This window comes from Mus musculus, chromosome 14 (genome assembly GCF_000001635.26).
Source record: "Mus musculus strain C57BL/6J chromosome 14, GRCm38.p6 C57BL/6J".
In the NCBI taxonomy this organism is placed as follows: Eukaryota; Metazoa; Chordata; class Mammalia; order Rodentia; family Muridae; genus Mus; species Mus musculus.
This window is the reverse complement of record NC_000080.6, coordinates 54,426,909-54,447,444: the sequence shown is the minus strand read 5'-3', so window position 1 is coordinate 54,447,444 and position 20,536 is coordinate 54,426,909. Positions and strand designations below refer to the sequence as shown.

Genomic DNA, 20,536 nt, shown 5'->3' with positions numbered 1-20,536 from the left:
ACACACAGACACACACAGACACACACACACACACACACACAGACACACACACACACACACAGACACACACACAGACACACACACACACTAATATGAACACAAACTAATATGAGTAGCAGTACAGGCCTATGATCCCATCATTTAGAAGGCTGAGGCAGGACAATCAGGAGTTCTCAGGCAGCTTAGGTTTCATAGTGAGACCCTATCTCAATAGAACAACATAGAACAAAAGCATTAATGAGAAAAAACAAACAAACAAAAAGGTGCTCAGCTTCATTAGGATTTACAGAAATACAAAGTAAAATGTCAGCCATCTGTTGCTCCACCTAATAAAGATGAACAATCCTGGTGACTGCACATACCAGTGAAAAGATGACGCTATAAAACCAAAATACTTGTACAAGGAGATGCACTACAGCAAAGAAATGAAATGCAGCTACTCGGACCATCACGAGGGACGCTCAACAACAACAGGAATGAACAAAGCAAACGACAGCAGTGAGAAACAAGAAAGTCTCAGAGCTGCAGAGACATCTCAGGAGGTCATGGCTGCTCTCCCAGAGCACCTGAGTTCAGTGCCCAGCATATACATGGAGGCTCACAACTGTCTGGAACTCTAGTTTCAGAAAATCCCATGCCCTCTTCTGGCTACTGTGGGAACCAGGCCTGTATCTGGTGCATTTACATGCTGACAAAATACTCACACATATAAAATAAAACTAAACCTTACAAAGAAAGAAAGGCAAAGAAATAGTACAACATTCAGGGACATGGTATCTCTAATGGAGAGAATTTGGGGAGAATTTGGGGAGCACACAAGGGTCCTTTAAAGACACTGGCTCTATTTTCCTAAGTCATATAGTAGATACATTGCCTCTTTTCTACTAACTTGCAAGGAGCCTGTTTTTTTTGTTTGCCTCTTTGCTCCTTTGTTTTGGTTTCTCGAGACAGGGTTTCTCTCTGTTTAACCCCAACTGCTCTGCAGACCAGGCTCGCCTTGAAATTAGAGATCTGCCTGCCTCTGCCTCCAGAGTGCTGGGATCAAAGGTGTGCACCAGGACAGCTAGGCAAGGAGCCATTTTTTTTATTCCTCTTCTGTGGGCAGCCTGGCCTTGCTCCAACTGGACCCCCATTCTTCCCGGAGTTAGGGAAGTGCCCGGAATGGGAAATCCAGTGAATGAACAGGATATGAGCTGTGCTGAGGTACTTCCCAGGCCCATCTGGTACTTGAGTCAGTGAGCTACTTCAGGCCCTCAGTGGATGCCCTCCCGACAGCCATCACAGTACCGCCTCTACTGTCTGCTTGCTCTCCGGTCATTTTCTACCCAGGTGTCTGTTTTCGGACAGTGTCTCGTGTAACCTAAGCTGGCTCTCCTGTTTCCATCTTCTGAGTGCTAGGGTTAGGGTTATGGATGTATGTCACAACACCTGGTTTTATGGGGTGCTGGGATCAAACTCGGGTCTTGCACATGGTAGGCAAGTCCTCTATGGACTGAGGCATACCCCCAGCCACAGACCTGGGCCTTTGTGAAGCAGCTTATCTCTTTTATGCCCACAGAGGCCACAAAGACTGGAGATAAGTTGTTTAGGGGGACCTGGCCTCAGCAAGCATGCAGAGTAAGCTGCCCCCCCTGGGGATGTGATGACAGCCCTGGCTTAAGGAGTCTAACAGTCCTGCTGTGGAGCACCAGGACTAATGGCAAGGGAGCATCGAGGGGGCTGAGGAAAGCAGGCTCCGAAGGAACTAAGCCACTGGCACCACACCAGCATGGAAAGTATGTGTATGAGCTCATTGGGAAGCTGGGTCCTGTCCAGTCAGGCCTGCCTGCCTTCCAGACCCTGGCTGTTTAGCCCCAGCGCAGTCTGCCACTGGGTCTCTCCCAGACTGAGGGGAAAAGGCACTAAGGGGTAGGAGTAAGTATAGAAAACTGGTTTCCTAAAGGAGAAATAGACTAAGGTTTGAGGTGAGTACAGATCTGGTACAGGAACTGTAGGACAATTGTCTGAGCTAAGGCTGGAGTTTTCTGGGGACTTAATGGGAATAGTAGCCATTCCTCTGAAAGCTTTGATGCCTCCTATTCTTAAAGATTTGTTTATTTTATGTATATGAGTACACTGTAGCTGTCAGACACACCAGAAGAAGGCATCAGATCCCATTACAGATGGTTGTGAGCCACCATGTGGTTACTGGGAATTGAACTCAGGACCTCTGGAAGAACAGTCAGTGCTCTTAACCGCTGAGCCATCTCTCCAGCCCCTGGTGCCTCCTATTCTTATCAAGGTGTTCACCAACACCCCCTACTATTGTATGTAAGCACCTTTAGCCCCTCTGGTTTCTGAGTCCATGTGGCCTTTACCTTCCTTCCTTCTGAACACTTGCTTCTACCTCTGAGAAGCAAAGGGTGCAAACTGGCTGTCCTTTCTGAGGAACCTCTCCCATGCCCCATCCTCCCTACCCTGGTTGCCTTCATTGATCTGCTGCATGGTCCAACAAGCAAACACAGATATCCTGTCAGTTCCCCAAAGCATACTGGCTGCATGGAGCTACACTGGAAGAGATGCCCAAGGAACCTTGTCAGAATCTGCTTCCATAGAGCAACCACCCAAGTTTCTTTGGGGGGTCTTAGTTTTGCTTTGCTGTGCTGAGGATCACATTTAGTCCTGCTCATGTTAGGCAAATGTTCTCCCACAGAGCCACGTCCTTAGTCCCGATATGGGGCTAATTTGAACTAAGGAACTGGTTCCAACTGAGACCTTGCTCTGTATACTGAAGGCCTACAGCAAGGATACAGAGGTAGCTGGGAAGTCTGTTTAATGGGTAAAGGCATTGAGAATGGGCAGGGAAGGACCACCACGGCTAACCAAATTGTAATGTGTGGAGATGTCTCTCTGACATCTTCTCTTGCAGAGAGTGCAGTTCCTCTTAGGCTGTCCCTTCCCTGGCCTGCCTGGCTGGTAGCCCAAGAGGCTTTGGACCTGCTGCTATCAGGACCCCTGGAAAGGGAGAGTGCAGTAAAGAGAGGCCCCTCCCCCCACGGGGTGCGTTGGTGGGCAAACTGCTGCTCCTTCTTGGCCTTCTTTCCCACTCCAGTATCTTCTTAGCCCAGTGTCCTTGGGGCAGCCCAAACCTCCTCACATATTCCAACTGGCTCCTTCTGGCTGCCCCAACTCACAAGTACTGCTTTCGAATAAAGGAACTTGGAACCATAGAAACTGGGTCAGGCCCAGCAGACAAATCGGCCAGGCCAGGCCAGGCCAGTGAAAACAGTTGGTAGGTCCTTGGGAGCCAGAGGGCCCTCTGCCTCCTGTCATCCTATCCTGACACGGTGGCTCACTCAAGTGGGACCTTATGACCACGAAGGCACCCTCCAAGGTCCCGGGGTGGGGTGGGCAGGCTCAAGTACATCATCAGCACCAGACATGCGGCCTCCACCCCACAGTCCGGTCTGCGCAGAATCCATCCTCCAGCTCATCTCCCTTTGTCTCCAGTTCTGCATTCCCATTTCTCTCGTTGGCTTCAGAGAGCATCTTGTGATTCCAGAATCCCAGCCAAACAATTTCCTCGTGATGGGGAAACCGCACTCCTTTCCCGGGCTCCCCCTCCTCTTCCCTCCTGGGCTCTTCCACTGGCTCCAGCTGTGCTTTGCAGAATTCCCTCTGGATAACATCTGTAATTACCTCCAGATGTGGACCACAAAAACACAAAGGGGCCATTAGCTCATCTTTTACTTTTTTTTTTTTTGGTCACATGAACGGGCTTGATTCCCCCTAGATGCCCCTGACTTCCCCAGGGCCACCTCAGCTCCAAATCTTTTTGGTGAAGGTGGCGGTCGGTGGAGGCTGTTCCTAACTTCACTGAGACACACGGGGCCCTGGCAAACAGCTGTTGGCAGCAGAGGCACAGGTGATCAGGCACAGGGTCAGGGTTGTTGGCTGGCAGGAAGGTAGGGTACCCCATCTGCCAAAGTAACCATACCAAGGACCCTGCAGAGCAGCTGGATGGAAGAGGGCATGGGTGGAGCCAGGCTCTGGAAGGCAGGCTGTGGAGGACCTGGGCGGGAGCCCAGGGAAGACTGGGCTGAGGCAGGAAGGGAAGGCGGGAGAAGGGGGCTGCTCTCCTTCAGCTGAGCTGACTCAGCAGCTGGGCTGACCCCTCCCTTCAGGCTGGTTTTGGAGGAAGGGAGGGTCAACAGCCTAGGAACCCTGTCTAGGGCAGCAGTTTCTATGGAAAATGGAAACAAAGCCTTGTTATTTAACCCTTCCAACCTGAGGGTCCTGGATCTTCTGGGACAATGGAAGAACTCTGTTGTGCCAGGGAGAGGACACTCCTTGGAGCGCAGACCATGAAGAAAACTTTTTCTTTTTCGTCTCTAGACTCCTGATCCAACAGCAGGGTCTCAGGACTATAAGAACCACCACCTCTCTGCCCCCTACCGCACCCCTTACTGTGTAGCCCCAGCTAGTTTAGATCTTATTCATGTAGACCAGGCTAGCCTTGACCTCCTGCCTCCATAGAGTAAAGATGCCACCATGCCCAGCTTTAGCAGGACCTCCCTAGGAAGGGTCTCCTTAGGTCCTGGGGCCTGTCATTGAACTTCAGACTAATGTGACCATGGGAATACCCTTGCTGAAGGGACAGATTTATGCGGAAACTCAAATGTGGCGAGATCACACGGCAGAATAATGCAATTTAGGAAGATTTTCCAAATGGCCTCAGCTTGACCACTTCCTCTTATTCTGGCAGCCTTGATTCTCAAAGGTAGCCTTTTAAGGCTTTTGGGGGGAGAAATATGGGTTCTTCCAGTCACTCCTCTAACCTCCAGTGGGGTATGACTTGTTCCCCAACTGCAACTCTTAAGTTCTATCAATCTAAGAATAAATATTTATGACAAATACTAAAACCTGCATCATGGGAAATGCTGTTCTTAGTGTCTGCCCTCCCTAGCCCTGCTTGGCCACATCGCATCGTATCCACCCCTACACCCAGCTCGAGTCACACAAAGAATGTGAAACACAGTTTATTCTTCTTGGAAAGGTTGAACAAGGTCAAAAAATGTCCTTAGAGAGCACTGACCCAGCCCCGCCCTGCAGGTTTCTGGGGTCAGTCGCCTCAGCCCCCCTCCACCCCCCACCCCTCCCCATGCCCCTTGTTAACAAAAAGGAACGATTTGAATGGCATTCATATATAATAATTATAATAAAAATATACATTAAACAAAACAAAAAAAAAACCCAAACAAGACAGAAATTTAGCTGGGCTTCCAGCACCGTTCACCCCTATCCCCAACCCCCACCCAGACATTTCTCTCCTCTCCTCGCCTCTCCCTCCACAGGGTCTCACTCTCCCAAGTCCCCAGTACCATGACCGCCTTCAGTGGCTGAAGGAGACTTCAAATGGGTCAACTGGGCGGGGAAGAGGAAGGGCAGGACATAGGTAAAATGGGCTGAGGGGTGCCTGCATCAGGAAAGGGAGGCCACCCTAACCAACAGCACCCAGACACCTGCCTCACTAGGGCAGTGAGGAAGTCTAAGCAAGCCCAGGCTGCTGACAGCCTTCTCTGGTCTCCATTGAGTCCCTGTATGCATGTTCTTCTCACTCCTGTATCAATTCCTACCCTTGCCTTCTACACTGTGAGCAAGGGGACAGAAAGTGGCCAGTGTGGCTTCCCTTAAGGCCCTTTCTGAGACATCCAATAAGATGTGCCCACTCCTGGGGACTAGTGTCCCGTGTGTGCACTGCAGTCTGTGCAGACTCCCAGGCATACACTGCCACCACTACCCTTCGTGTCCTGCCCTCTCTGACTGCTCTCTTTGGGTCCCAGCCCCAGTGACTTGCATTTGAACAAGGTCTTTGTCTGCTTTGAGCTGTGAGGCTCATCCTTCAGGTCCTGCTGTCTCCCCTTGACCTCACTCCACCCGGGACCTTTCCCCCTGGTTTCAGCTCTTCCAGCCTTGAACTTGACATTCAAGGCTAACATTCAGGGGTCAGGGGTCGGGTTTGCCAAGGGTTTCCTCAAACCCATTTAGTCCTTAATGGCTCAGGCTCCTTTGGAAGTTCTCCAGACTGGGTTGGATAGAGGCAGATCTTTGTGGAGAGGAACTTGGCTGTCCAAGCCACCAGACTCTCTGTGAGCTTTTCTTTCTTTCTTTCTTTCTTTCTTTCTTTCTTTCTTTCTTTCTTTCTTTCTTTCTTTCTTTCTTTCTTTCTTTCTTTCTTTCTTTCTTTCTTTCTTTCTTTCTCTTTCTTATCAAAGTCTTTAGGGTAAACTGAACAATCTTTCCACCTCCAAACGTACACTCTTAAGATTCCTTTTAGTCAGAGTGGCGGGAGGCAGCCAACTAGGTACACTTGGTACATATAGGGCTCATATGCCCAGAGCCTCCTGAGGTCAGAGTTCAGAGATTTAAGGTATGTAGTTAGGGGGATGGAAAAGAAGCAGATGGCCCCATTTGGCCGTTGCCTATAAGGTCAGAGGGTCTTGCCTTCAAGTGCAGAGCCTTGACAACATTCAACTAGGGCTGAACACACACCGAGCTGTGAGATTCCCTTGAGGGCCAGAGGCCAACCGTCTTCTGCTCAGCCCTCAAGGGACCCACTTATGGATGAAGCAATGCTGGGGTGAGGGTGGGAGAGGCCAATTAGGGACTGAGAAGGGAGGCTGGAGGGAGGGAGCCCAGGACGGGTGAGAGCAGCCCACCTGCTACCACCTGTAGCCACTGGCCTTCAGAGGCAAAGTCCTTGTGGTAGAAGCGGGTGGGCCAGTGGTGGGGGTCAGACCTTGTCCAGCAGCGAACGCTGGCAGTAAAGCAGTCGCTTGGGCGTCCCATGGCGTCTGAAGAAGAAGACAGCGAGGCCCACTGCCAGTACCAGGAGCAGCAGTAGTACCGGCAGGACCACGGCGGCCGCACTCACAGCTCCACTGCCCTCCTCATCCACCTCAATGATGATCACCTCCGTCTCCTCCTCAGTCCCCTCATCGGGCCGGCCCCCCGAAGGGCAGCCCATCCAGTCCCGCAGAGCTGACTTGGGATACCCTGGCTCTACCTTCAGCTTCTGGTTGTTGAACTTCCAGTATTTGTTTCCCTTGTAGAAGTATGTGAAGACTGAAGGGCCCCAAGAAGACGGATGAAGAGGACAAGAACCAAGACGGGGTGAAGAGGTCGGGGGACAGAGTCCATAAAGGCCCCCGAAGAGAGAAGAAAGCACAGTTAGTGTGAGGCCAGCTAAGCTTACCACTCAGCCCAGTACCAGCTTGGCAGAGTGGAAAGACTGAGGGTACTACACATGAAAACACTTGGCTCTTTCCTGGCAAGCCCCCAGCCCCCACTGCTACACCATCAATGCTTTCCACAAGACCTGCCTTTCTGCTTTTCCTTGGCTCCCCAAGCTTGCCCTTCTCTATAGTTTCCTTTGCTTCACTCACCTTCATCACTGCCCATGAATGACCCCCTGGGAGATTCAGGGATTCCTTCCCAGACTTTGATGTTTTTAGGGTACTCGCTGTCCACTGCCCTGAATTCTTCATTGAACCGGTAGTACCTGGGGGAGGGGAAGGAAAGGGGAGTGGTTGGATACTGGGCGTGCCCCCAGAGGTGAGCAGACCCAGGACAAAGGGTAGCTAGGGTCATGGTTGGGGACAGGGATTTTGAGTAATGAGGGCCTGCAGTGGAAAGAGGCGGAAGGAGGAGGTGGAAGGGAAGGTCCAGGCTGTAAGGAGCCACTAGCAGCCCCTTAATGATAGTGCTTGGTGGCCGGGTGGAGGCCCAGTACTAGGTGCAGGAGGCATCAAATGACCAGGTTTGAAATGGTGACCGGGTCACATCCCACTCTCGCAGCACTAAGAAAAACTGTCTGTTGCTAGGCAACAGTAAAGGATTAGCAAGTTCCTTTTCCAGGGCAACAACCTTGTCGGGGTGAGGCTTTCTTCAGAATTTAGGGATCGGGCTATTTGGGGTGGCAGTGGCAGTAGTTTCTGAGTGGAGAGGCTTAGGGTTAAGGAGCTGAAGTCTTACTTATTGCCCCGGAAGAAGTAGGTCTTCCCATTGGGCATCCAGAAGAGAGCTGCATCGATCTTGTCCGTGGGCAGCCCTCGGCCCAGCTCCTTAATGTGCTTGGGGTACCCGGGTTCCAGGGAGGCTTCGTCAAACACCCAGTGCTTATCTCCTGGGATACGAGAGAAGGGAAGAATCTGGGTCCATCCTGACGGTGGGTGAGGTCTTCGGGAGTGAAGTGGAACCAGTCATCCGGGAAGACCCTTCCAACCAAGTTCCTAGGACTAGGAAATGCCTGGTTACCTTTGAAGAAGACAAATTTGCCATCCTTCCTCTCGTAGGCAGTATTGATGGATGCAGGCAGGCCCCTCCAGAATTGGCCAATGGGCATTGGGTATCCATCCATCACTTGGTTATTCCTCACCCGCCAGAACCATCGCTCCTAGAAACCAGTAAAGATGAGGGAGAACACATTATGCCTTATACCTTCGTCTTCCTCAGTCCCCAAAGCTCCCCCGCTGCCCTTGGTTCTATGGCTTTAGTTTTCAGTCCATTATTATTTCCATCCATTTTCCTCACTGTGAGTCCTTCTGTCCCCTCCAACAATCCCACTTCTCTTCCTCTCACCTTGAAGACAAACATCTCTCCTCGGAGCATGGCCACGGTGTCAAAGTTCCCGTCACAGATGTTGGGCCCATAGGCGGGGTTTTTGGGCTTATCTGGGACAGAGGGCCGAGAGGTAGTTCTGGGTTGAGGGGGCATCTTTGTGGGTGACCCTGACTTGCTTCCTGAGGAAGAGAACAATAGGGGGTGCTTTAGACTTTGGAGCAAAGAGGGCGGAAGGACAGACAGATAAGCAGACAACACCCCTGGAAGGTGTGACGAGGGTGGCAGTGCCGCAGAGATGGCTCAGTGGTTAAAGCATCTACCGCTCTTGCAGAGGGTGGGAGTTTGGTTCCCAGAGCCGACAACCAGTGGCTCACAACCATCTATAACCCGAGTTCTAGGAAGTCAGATGCCTCTGGTCTCTGTGGACACACAGACACACCCTAATAAGAACAAATATTTTAAAAAAAAAAGTCAGTGTAAACAGGCTTTAGAGAAGGATGAAGTAGTCGGCGTGGGTGTGTCCAACAGGTGTGCTTAAAAAGTGGGAGCTGAGGGGCTGGAGATAAGACTCCGTGATTAGGAGCACCTGCAGATCCTAAAGAGGACCCAAGTTTGGTCCCCAGCACTCACATGGCAGTGCCAAGAGATCCAGTGTCCTCTTTGGGACTCCACAGGTACACATGATGCATATACATACATAGAGACAATACACTTAAATATGTAAAACAAAAAGTGCTTTTAAAAAGTGGTAGCTAAACCGGGCGTGGTGGCGCATGCCTTTAATCCCAGCACTCGGGAGGCAGAGGCAGGCGGATTTCTGAGTTCGAGGCCAGCCTGGTGAGTTCCAGGACAGCCAGGATTACACAGAGAAACCCTGTCTCGGAAAAAAAAAAAAAAAAAAAAAAAGTGGTAGCTAATAGAGGCAATGAAAAGTGGTGTGTGTGTGTGTGTGTGTGTGTGTGTGTGTGTGTGTGTGTGTGTGTGTAGAGACTTCACACATGATGGAGGGAAAATGCAGACAAGAGGCCAAGAGAGGACAAGTATAGAGATGGAGGAGCAGGAATGGGGATGGGTAACTCGCCATAAAGTTGCTGGATGCCACGGCGATCGTCATCAGGCAACACGAAGTTCTCTGTGTCCATCCACTGGTAAAAGGGGGCCATGATGGCGGAGGGATCATTGGAATGTTCCAGGCCTAGGGCATGCCCCAACTCATGCACAGCCACCAAGAAGATGTCATTCCCTGGAGGGATGGAGATGGTGAAAACTTGGTTAAGCTCCCTGCCTCTCTACCAGAGACTCCAGTTTCACAGAGAAGCTTGCTGGTCGTGTTTTCCACCTCAAGGGATAAAGTCCTGAGGGTCAGCTTCCTATTTGGTTCAGGAAGCCCAAGGCAGTCACTACCCTCCTCTGGGGGAAGTGGGGTACCTGGGTCCAGATCCCAATCCCAAGAAAACCTACACTGTAGAACTCAGTTTCTCCCAGAAGCTAGGCACCATGTTTGCCTGGAAAAGTGGGCGAGAAGCGAGAGCCCTTGCCAGTCTGTGATTGGTAAGTCAGTCAAGCTGTAATGGCAGACCAAATATACAGAAACAAACAGCTTAAAATAAGACTCCTGCACGCTCTCACTAGGTTCTACAGCTAATAACTTAGCTGTTGCTTGTTCTTTTGTTTTGAGATAGAGTCTTGTTATACAATCTAGGCAGGCCTCAAACTCACAATCCTCCTGCCTCAACACTTAGATTTTTTTTTTTAATTTTATTGATTTATGAGACAGGGTCTCACTCTGTAGCCCAGGCTGGCCTAGAATTTACTACGTAGAGCAGGCTGGCCACTACACCCTGCTAGCTTAGACTCTGGAAGAAGAACCCTCTAGATACAAGTGACTGCACAGGGTAGAACCCGGGGTTCCCTTACTCACCATTTAGATCCTCATTTTGGACAGTCCAGGGCTCGGCAGAATCAAAGTGGGTATCCCCTCCAATATTGGGGCCTGGGAAGTAGGCATGAGCCAGGAACCCTCCTTCACCATCAAAGGGTGTACTGTCGCCGTGGAAACCCTCAGCAAACAAGATCATGATGTCAGCCTGCTTCTCATGTCCCTCCCGGATGTAGGCATAGGGCACTTCTCGGAAGCGCAGTGGCGTGGCACTCTCCCATACTCGGAAGGCCTTCCGAATGGCCTCGAATGTGGCATACTCGCCCACCTTAGGGGTGTAATTCTGAATGCTACATCCAGACGTGAGGGTAGAGAAGGGAAACATTAGGATAAAGGAGGCAAAGTTCCCTCTCCTAGCTCTGACAGAAGTGCCTGCCCACCTTGCCAGACCTGGTTCCCTGCTATTGCATATAAGTATCTCAGCCCAGGGGACAAAAGGCTTAGGGGATCTTCAGGCTTGGGGTGTTGCCACGAGAGTGTATGCTCTTCAAAATGGCTGTACTTCTCTGCAAGATTAGAGCTATTTTCCTAGGAATTAGAGCCACTCTCTAGGAATGGACAGTAGCCCAGGCCACCTTTGACTCAATACAACTAACGGGGAGGGATGCTGCATGTGAAAAACATCTCTAGGCTGGGGGACTCACCAGAAAGTGATCTCATTATGCTGCCACTTGAGGCCCTGAATGGCATAGCGCTTCCTCCGAACATTGGCCTTGATCTCAGTCCCAAACTTATCCGGAACACCACAGCGAGGGCGCCTCATGGCCCTGGGGTGGAAACAACGGGGTCAGTGTAGTATATAAAACAAAACCATCTTCAAAGGGACAGAGTGTAGTGCTGTAGTTGACCCAGGGTCTTGGCCTCTGGTCCCAGGTCAGTGATGGGTGAGGCTTTGTGTGTGCCAGTGTAGGGGAAGGTCAGGTCCTGAGGTGGACGGGAGAGGACACTGAGGCAAGTACAAGTGGAAGCATGTTTGGTATTCAGCACGGTCAGTGGAGGCCAGGAACTTACATCATGGTTGCCAAATCAGCCTTGCCTGTCACTTGTAAACCATAGAACTTTTGCATGGCGGCAATGGCAGCTGAGAGTGACTGGGGTGAGCGTTGTGTGTGGGTACGCAGGTCCCCTGGAGGTAGGTAGCCATACTGCTGCAGCCAGGCCTGTAGGGAGAATGGTGTGGCTTAGAGAACTTCCGGCTTGGTCCAGGGGACCCACCTGCCTCTCCACGATGTCTGCCAGATGTCCTTGACGTCAGTCAGTGACTATGACGGCCTCTTAGTCTGACTCAGGCAGGAACTCTCAGGCTAACTGTTGACTTGAGCTTAGCCTAGACCCCGGGATGGCTTGTTCTCAGGGGTGACAGGGTGCAGACAGATGGAAGGCTGGGAAACCATTGCTCCCGACTGAGCTATGGTGCTCTTGGACATAAGAGCATCAGAAAGTTGAGAGGAGTTTTTAGCATACTTTTAGATTGTCTGTACATGTATGTGGAGGCCAGAGGTCAATCTCTGGTGCATTCCTTGGGAGCTATGACTCACCTATTAGGCCAGGCTGGATGGCCAGCAAGCCTCAGGGCTTGTTCTGCCTCTGCCTCTCTAGCACTGACATTACAAGTGTGTCACCACCACCTCTTTTATACACACACACACACACACACACGCTAGGGGTCAAATCCAGGCCCTCATTCTTGCAAAGTGAGCATTTTGCCACACCTTAAAATGCCTCCTTAGAGCTGGCATTCTCTCTAGCACTTTTCTTTTCTGTGTCAGCTTTTGAAAATATGGCATGTCCCATGTCTTCCCCCCCCCCCCCCCCCAGAGCTGAGGACCGAACCCAGGGCCTTGGGCTTGTTAGGCAAGCACTCTGCCACTGAGCTAAATTCCCAACCCCGGCATGTTCCATTTGAAAACAGGTTATGCCCATGGTAGGCAGAATGGTACAGTGGGGGTGAGGGAGCCTGAACAGGGTGAAGGAGTTTCCGGGACGGAAAGTACCACACTTCTAGGACCCTCACAGCAGAAATATTTTTAAGGAGGGCAGAAAATGAGTCAGGGGTAATGATGATGATGATAGGGAAGCTGTGCTCTTTAGGGTGGTAGCGAATCAACCATAATCCTAAGTAAATACTCTATGACTTAGGAATCTAGGCTTGGAGAGCCAAGCAAGCCATGTTATGTATAGACAATGAGGATGCCTGGATTCTTGTTGGGAGACACGATCCTGATAGCTCTGGTCCTATTTCAGTTTTACCCTTCTTAAGGAGTCCACAAGGGATTTCACACTGTCTAGAATGAGCATTCGGAAGGGAAATGGTAAAAGCTGCCTTGGAGCCCTCATCGCCTGCCTGCCCATGATCATTAGGATGGATCTATGGATCCATATGATGCTCTTCTCCTTCAGACTTAGGCACCCGTGGTGGAGCAGCGCTCTTGTGTGGGGTCTGGGGGTGATTCAGGAGCAGCTGACTTAGGACCTGAGCCCAAAAGGGCAGGAATTGCAACACAGTTCCAGGAAGTGATTCCCTTATGCTGACAAGAGTTAGGGCTCGAGTTGTAAACAACCCAGCCTTTCCCCAGCCAATGAGGTTGGCCAAACAAGCCTAGCATCACCTGTATCTCTGAGCCCTCCTCCGGGGTACAGGATTTTAACCTCTTGTGTGTCAGAGAGGCCTAGCGGGGTGTGTAACTCCAGAGTTGTTCCCACCGATCTGAAGGCTTGCCCTGACCTGTGCTGTGGCCTGTGCCAAGTATGCAGGAAACTCCCTTTGCTCCCAGCCTCACCTGTAGGCTCTGACCCCGGCTGGGCTATCAGCTGCTTCGGGCTTGGGGATAGGGGAGAGTGGGAGTGGCCGGCTTCCCCCCACCCAAGCTGAAACTCAGGAGTGAAACCAGGTCCACAACCCTCAGCAGATGAGGAACCGCTCTTAGAATATTCCGGAGAAGGGAGGCTGGCGGGAGAGACAGGAGTTCCGGATAAATCCCTGTCCTATGAGCCTTTCGAGATGCAGGCAAGTCTAAATAAGCACACTCATAAACCCGGCCCCAGTACCCCGTGGAGCAAAATGGATGCTTTGTCAGGAAAAGGACTCCCCGGAAGAGTATCACAAAGCCAGGAAAGAAACTGTCCCCATCATTTTCTTCCTCTCCCGGACTGGGCAAGTTTCTTTCTCCATCTCTGAGCCAGGCAAAACCACAGACTATGAAACTGGAACCACAGGAGAGGACTCTGGTGTCTGCGGCTGAGTGGGGGAAGGGACAAGCACCAGACACACCAACTGGGAGGAGAGGGCTGTCCTGGAGCTGTGGAGGCTCGGTGAAAGGGATCTAGCTGCCTCAGAACCCCTCTCCCTTCAGCTTGGCCGGAAGACAGAGCAACTCTGGTGGGTGGCAGGACCCGGTTGGCTGGCATTGTCTTGATCAATAACCGCAGGGTATTCCCTATGAGAAAGTCAAGGAACATCTCCCACTTTCGGAGGCTGAGAGGGTGGGGGCTCTCCAGCTCAACATCAAGTCTTGGATCCTGGCCTCTGGATCGGTCCCGCCCTACTTCCCACCCTACTGTGTGCCAGAAGCAAATGGTGGTTCTGGCTCTGGGAGGACCATGACCCACTTAGAGCAGAGCCAGGGCTGCCGCGCCTCCCCTAGGGCACCTACTGGAGGCTGGGGAGGGAAAAAAAGACGTTGGCAGTGGGCAGTTTTCCAGAGGCTCCTTTTGTTAGGCACTCTCTGGGGCTAAGATGGTAGCTTTAGGCCTGGGAAAGGAGCCTGCCTCCTCTCTCTGACAATTGGGTTTGGTTTCCAGTCTCAGGGAGGATTTTACTCTTTCCAGTTTCCATGCACAACTGTGGCCCGACTCCTAGGGCTACACTTGGCCTTTCAGCTCCAGGTCTCTTCAGTGATACAGGCAGCATGTGCCCAGGAGAGGTTCATTCTGAGGGTGCGCCCCGGCCTGGGCCCAGAGAAGAGGGAGTCAAATCCAGACCGTATCCTTCATTTGGGCCCTTCCCAGCCCTTCCCTACCACACCCAGGTCCTCACCAGGCTGAGTGGGTTGGGATGGCCCAAAATAAGAAGCTGATTAAATCCGTCTCCCACCTTCACCCCAAAATAAGAGAGGGAGGGAAAACTTCCTCGGACTACTCCCATGCCGCTTCCTTCAGGACCGGGGTGGGCTATGGTCACGGAAGAGTTAGGGATGGGGGTGGGGGCGCCAGAGTCAGTTGGGACACTCAGGGGAGACCCAGGCCAACCCTCAACTAACTCACCGAGCGAGCGACTCCCCCTAGTCTCCCCGCGATCAATGCAGAAAAATAATTATCAACAACAAAAAGGCCCCCCAAGGCGCCGGTAGGGGTGTGGAGGACGAGGGAGGAGGTGGCCAGGCTGAGCCCCGCTGCTCACAAGAAGAGCTTTGTGTGCGCGGAAGTTCGGCCCGCCGCGATCCTCGACGCCCGGGCCAGCGGCCCGCACCGAGGGCGGTCCAGGGGAGGCGGGTACAGCTTGGGCGCCCCCGACGCCCCCACTTGGTACGGATGCGTCCGTGCAGGGCCTCGGGCACCTGAGCGCTGCCAAACTGAAGGAACAACTCGCGTGTGACACCGGCCCGGACGGCGCGGAGTCCAGTGTCTCTGAGGCTCCCGCCTTGTGCCACAGTGCGCGCAGAGCTTGGAAAAGCGAGGCCCGGGCCCCGCTGCAGAGTTCTTCCAGGGAAGGGAGGAATGGGAAAGAGTCGGTGGCGGCGGAAGGGGGGTTGTTGGAGGCAGGCAAAAGTTGGATCAACTTGCAAGTTTGCAGATGAGGGGAGAAAAAGAAAGGCTGGCGCAGCAGAGCCCCCCCAGAGCCCATCTCTCAGCGGGGGCTGTCCCCTTGGAGACCCCCGGGCTCGCCTACCCGGCGGGCGAAACTCCGGGAAGGGCCGGAGGAGCTCACTTACTTCGGGGCTGAAGTTGCTGCCTTGGGCCCAGCCGAGGGAGGCGAGCGCCGTGCCAAGCGTGAGCAGGGGGAGCAGGAGGCTGCGGGAGGGTCGAGGGGCGGGAGACATGGTCCCCGGCGTCGGGGCGCCGGGCGGTGCGGGCTCCGCGGCGGGGCCCACGCCCTGGGGTCGCGCCGCCTCTCTTGGGGCGCCTTTGTCTTCTAAAGGAACGGAATGTGGATTCCTAGAGCGCGGTCGGCTTGGAGGTGAGGGAATTGCTCCTGGAAATGTCTGTTTGCTCTTCTCTTTTCCGTTTTTTGATCTTTCTTCTGCTTAGTCGGCGAACTGAGTTGGAAGCCCTCTCTGCTCTCCTTTGGTCCCTCCCTTCTCCCACAGCCTCTCCTCCGCCCCCGCCCCAATGCCCTCCTTTTTCGGTGGGGACGTGGTGTTTCAGCTCGAATCCAATTACAGCAGGAGAGAAGGGGAAAAAAAAGTTTGTCTTTTCTGTGGTGCAGGCTGCCATCTGCAGGGGTTGAGGCCGCAGCCGGCAACTAACTAGGAGCCTGGGTGTCCCAGGGGACGGGATGCGGAAGACTTTCTCTTCCTAAGCATTTTTTGGGTGGCCTGATTCCCGTAGTATTCAGCATGTCTCACTTGAGAGTGTTTAAGTATTGGGAAGCCCGATGGCTAGGAATGGTGGAGACATGAAGTCTAACTTGCGAGTGAGGAAGGTTGGGAGAAGGGACATTTACTAACAAGAGGGTTGTATGCTGAGACCTGTGGACAGCCTCCTTCTCCTCCTCTTGCCCCAAAGTTAAGACTGTAACAAAAGCCACATGCCCAACAGCCACCGCAATTACTTTGAATTGGGGGACCGACCCCTTTATTAATGGCTTTTACAATCTGGCTGTTCTATTAAGTGTGAACTGCCTGGGTAGGAAAGGGCTTCAAGGTCACAGGATCGGGGGAAGCCCGATGGATAGAAGTGGTGAAATTTGTTGGAAGAGGAAGGAATGGGAGGTAGGGTTTTGGAGTTTCCTTTAGTCTTTACAGTGGAGACAGTTCCTTCGAGCGCGCAGCTTCCGTGATGGCTGGGCAGGGAGAACAAAAGGAGAGGCAGACAGGGGAGAGGGAGGCCAGGCTGCGCTGGCTCTCCGAGAGGGAGACAGATAAGAGGTTGACAACTAGATATGGAAACACACCAGCAGTGGGACAGAGGCAGGAAAAGTGTGGGAGACAGAAAACTCGACCATCAGCGAAATGTAAGATCCAAGAATTGCATTTGGTCAGCGAGAGGAAGGCAGTGGGGAGAGGGAAGGAAAGCAAGCAAGGGAAGCGGTAAGGGAAGGGGGCAGGAATAAAGCCAGGTAGGAAGCTGCAGAGATCCACAGCTGCCAGCTTTGTGGTGGATGATGGGAGCCAAACACGGAGCACTGGAACGGGAACAAAGGTCCTTGCCTCCAGAATCCAAGGGAGGCTCACGATCAATACAATGAATGGTTGCTAGGTCATGGGCAGCGACCTTGTGTGTGGGGGTGGGGAAGCAAGGACCCTCTTTAACCTCTGGAACTTAAGTCTGATTATTACTCCTTCAGCAGAAGACCCCGAGTTTAATCCTTCCTATATCTGCCTTACAGTGTGAGTGTCTCCTGGACCATGTACCCAGATACTAGCTGCTTGTTAAGAAAGGGACTTCTAACAGGTATGGTGGCACATGGCTTTAAATCCAGACAGAGGTGGGAGGATCTTTGTGATTGCCAGACAACTTGGTCTACCTGGCCAGTTTCAGGACAGCCAGTGCTACCGTGAGACCATGTCTTAAAAAGGAAAAAGATCCTCAGGTGGAAAGACCTTTTCAAGAAAACATTAAATGCCAACTGTATGCATCTGAGCTGTGCATGGTCTCTTAGTGACAAGAGTATGAGGGTGAACCAGGGAAACTGCTGCTGCCCCTTTCTTCTCTCACAAAGCAGTTGCTTGTGGTTGATTAAAAATCCCAAGCAGGCCAAGTGATAGGTGGTGGTGTGCTTAGCTTTTGTTAAGGCTCTGGGCACGTTCTTCAGCACTAGGGGCAAAATGATCCCAGAGCAAGATCTGGCTGAACTGGAATGGGGAGGACTAAGGGCACTGGGCCAAGCCTGGCAGGCAGTGATTTTAAGGTCTTTTGCTATCAATACAAGTGGTGGGGAAAATGACTTGATAAAGCATTCAGACTATAGAAAAGAAAGCCAGAGAGAGTCTGGGAAAGTGGGGCAGGAGCTGCTTTTTATTGATTCGGAAGTGGGCTTCTCAGTAAAGTCCCTTTAGGTTTGAGATCATGTTCCTTCTTCCTTTCTTCCTGCAATTTCTGCTGCCTGAGCTTCCATGCCTGTATTCCAGCATCCATTTCCTGTGTCAGCAGTACAACTCGTCTCTGAAACAGACAGGAAGAGAGTAGGTGACATCTGGGGCTCAGGCATATGTACCACTGAGCAGGTCTCCCCCTCCCCCCCCAAAGCCAAGTGTTCAGCTGGATACTGATGCATCACGCTGACGGTGTGAAGCTGAGGAAGGTCAGCTGTTGGTTTCTGCAGAGTGCCCCGCTCCAGTCTTCCCTTCTCAGTCGTAGTAAAACATCAGCTTGGCCAGGTAGGGGGATACATCCTTTGATCCTAGTACTTGGGAGGTGAAGGCAGGCCCATCTCTTGTGAGTTTGAGGCTGGCCTGGTCTACATGCCTCATCGAAAGAAAGAAAAGGGACTGGAGAGATGGCTCAGAGGTTAAGAGCACTGATTGCTCTTCCAGAGGTCCTGAGTTCAAATCCCAGCAACCACACGGTGGCTCACAACCATCTGTAATGGGGTCTGATGCCCTCTTCTGGTGTGTGTCTGAAGACAGCTACATTGTACTCATATAAATAAAAATAAATAAATCTTTAAAAAGATAAGTTAGTTGGGTGTAAGGACTGGAGAAATGGCTGCTGCTGGTGTGCCTGCCTAGCAGGCAGGAAGCCCTGGATTTTATCCCATGCACTGCCAAACAGTAGCTCAAGTACAACACAACTTAAAACAGATTCTAATTTATGGGGCTGTAGAGATGGCTCTCTGCTCTTGCAAGGGACAAGGGTTCAACTCCCAGTAGCCACCCCAGAGCTCACAACCATCTGTAATTCCAGTTCCAGAGGATCTGACACCCTCCTCTGACCACTACAGGTACCACGAACACATATGATGAACATACATTGATACAGGCAAAACACATGTATATAAAGTAAAAATCAATCTTAAAGAAAATGAAGATAAATGATGATTTAAATTTTCCTCCTCCAGTCATAAACACAGCCTTTGGCAGAGTCCCAGCTACTCACTGCAAGCTTCTCCCTTTGAGCTTTTCTTCGAAGTTGGCCTTTCATTGGGGGTGCAGGGCGGCCATCTACAGACAAAAGTAAACAAAAGGCATAGTGTTAAATGTGGTCTGGGGATCCTGTCCAAACACTGGTGTGATAGGGATTGGAGAAGAGTAAGCCCCTAGCTCCACTTTTCCAGGTCACCCTGACTATGGTTGGTTGGGTGGATGCTGGCGTGCGTGAGGCTGTAGGTTCAGGGCCCAGTTCTGCTCATCAAAAACAATACTGAGGAGGATCCCAGTTCACAACCACAACTAAAACTCACCTAGCCTCAGAGGTGAGGTCCAACAGAATCACGAAATGACTTCATAGGCACGCTCTTCCTATCATTTAACCCTGTCATTAGCATGGACCTAGGGCCGTCTGCCAAGCTGAACTCACTTTTCTCTTCAGAAACCCTTCACTCAATGTGTCTCTTTGCTAAACTTCATCTCATTGTATAATGAAATATAGGGTTTTTTTTCTCCCTCACTCTTGATTTTTGAGGCAAGGTTTCACTATGTAGCCAAGGCTATCCCCTAGCTCTCAGTGCTTCTGCCTCGTGAGTGCCGATTGCAGGCATGCGTCACTACTCTCTTTTAATTTTGCTTTTTTTAAAGTTTTATTTTTATGTGCTTGGGTGTTGTGTTTGTATGTATGTCTGTGCACCATGTGGGTGCCTGGTAAAGGTGGAAGTGAAAAGATGACATTGGATCCCCTGGAACTGGAGTTACAAGCAATTGTGAGTCACCCTGTGGGTGTTGGGAATCGAACCCATGTCCTCCGGAAGAACAGGCACCGCATTTTAAAGGCATCCTTCAGTCCATAAGTTTTTTTTTTTTTTTTTTTTTTAAAGAGAAAAAGACTTCTCTGTACTGAGTCTGCCATTTCAGACTTGTAGGGATCTTCGGTGTTCTTTTCAGCAGCTTTTCAAAGAATTCCTTGTACATTTGCAAACGAATTGTCAAAATACACTCACCACACATGTGAGAGTTTTATCCTTCTGAGAGGATAAAAGTCATACATACTTCCAAGCCCAGAACAGCCCACGTTAGTATTTCCTTATACCTTCAGGATACGATCCTGACAGCTAACTTTCCTTAGCCAATTACTATTTCTTGATTGATACACAGGGTCTCATTCTGTAGTTCAGGATAATCAAGGATTCCTTACATAGCACTAACCTCACAGCAATCCCTCTGCCTCAGCTCTCCAAACCTAAAACCTCAGGGGTGAACTAACACCCGGCTACACAGTCAGGCAAAGGTAGAGCTGCAGTCCTCCAACTCAAGTAAAAGGTTCACTATTTTCCCAGACACGCCCCCAACCCTTACCCCGGTGGTCTCGGAGGAAAAAAAACAAAAACAAAAAACCCTTGACATCAAGGCTCACCCGCGAAGGACCAGTCAGGGAGCTCCGTGAGGGGCCCATAGCCGGAAGGGTTGGCAGCCAGCCCTTGCCTGGGTGGGGGAGACAGTGTGGGTGAGGACGCGGCGGGATACTAGGTCCCGCCGCGCCCCCGCCCGGCACGGCACTCACTGGAGTCGCCACTGGCCACCGGCCCGCGCCACTACGCTGCAGTGCAATCTCCGGACACCTAATGGAAGAGCAGGGAGTTAGAGGGCTGGTCGCCCCGCGGCTCCCGTGTCCCCAACCCCACAATCACTCACTGGACAGCCAGGTCCCTAAGGCAGCCATGCCGGAGCAAGGGAACCGGAAGTG

General features: G+C 51.6%; 2 protein-coding genes across 2 annotated transcripts; both read right to left on the bottom strand.

The window, feature by feature from the left end:
- Positions 1 to 4,988: 4,988 nt before the first annotated feature.
- Positions 4,989 to 15,847, bottom strand: Mmp14 (matrix metallopeptidase 14 (membrane-inserted)). Its single transcript, NM_008608.4, has 10 exons — positions 15,472 to 15,847; positions 11,552 to 11,700; positions 11,185 to 11,307; positions 10,523 to 10,830; positions 9,683 to 9,844; positions 8,620 to 8,780; positions 8,296 to 8,434; positions 8,014 to 8,164; positions 7,425 to 7,540; positions 4,989 to 7,104 (listed from the first exon to the last, which is right to left on the bottom strand). The coding sequence occupies exons 1-10, from the start codon at positions 15,577 to 15,579 to the stop codon at positions 6,773 to 6,775; spliced, it is 1,749 nt and encodes a 582-aa protein (NP_032634.3). The 5' UTR covers positions 15,580 to 15,847; the 3' UTR covers positions 4,989 to 6,772.
- Positions 15,848 to 17,694: 1,847 nt separating this feature from the next.
- Positions 17,695 to 20,536, bottom strand: Mrpl52 (mitochondrial ribosomal protein L52). Its single transcript, NM_026851.2, has 5 exons — positions 20,485 to 20,536; positions 20,354 to 20,411; positions 20,207 to 20,274; positions 18,797 to 18,861; positions 17,695 to 17,863 (listed from the first exon to the last, which is right to left on the bottom strand). Exons 1-5 carry the CDS (start codon positions 20,510 to 20,512, stop codon positions 17,717 to 17,719), a joined length of 366 nt encoding a protein of 121 aa, NP_081127.1. The 5' UTR covers positions 20,513 to 20,536; the 3' UTR covers positions 17,695 to 17,716.

Bases quoted from the DNA above. Each gene is read 5' to 3' on its own strand.
- Mmp14 (NM_008608.4), bottom strand. From the start codon at position 15,579: ATGTCTCCCGCCCCTCGACCCTCCCGCAGCCTCCTGCTCCCCCTGCTC. The intron at 7,541-8,013 runs GTAAGACTTCAG...CCCCTCCCCCAG, and splicing joins TACTTCTTCCGGGGCAATAA to GTACTACCGGTTCAATGAAG. The intron at 7,105-7,424 runs GTGAGTGAAGCA...GGGGCCCTTCAG, and splicing joins ATTCATGGGCAGTGATGAAG to TCTTCACATACTTCTACAAG.
- Mrpl52 (NM_026851.2), bottom strand. From the start codon at position 20,512: ATGGCTGCCTTAGGGACCTGGCTGTCCA. The intron at 20,412-20,484 runs GTGAGTGATTGT...CTCTTCCATTAG, and splicing joins CTTAGGGACCTGGCTGTCCA to GTGTCCGGAGATTGCACTGC. The intron at 20,275-20,353 runs GTGAGTGCCGTG...TCCCCCACCCAG, and splicing joins GGTGGCCAGTGGCGACTCCA to GCAAGGGCTGGCTGCCAACC.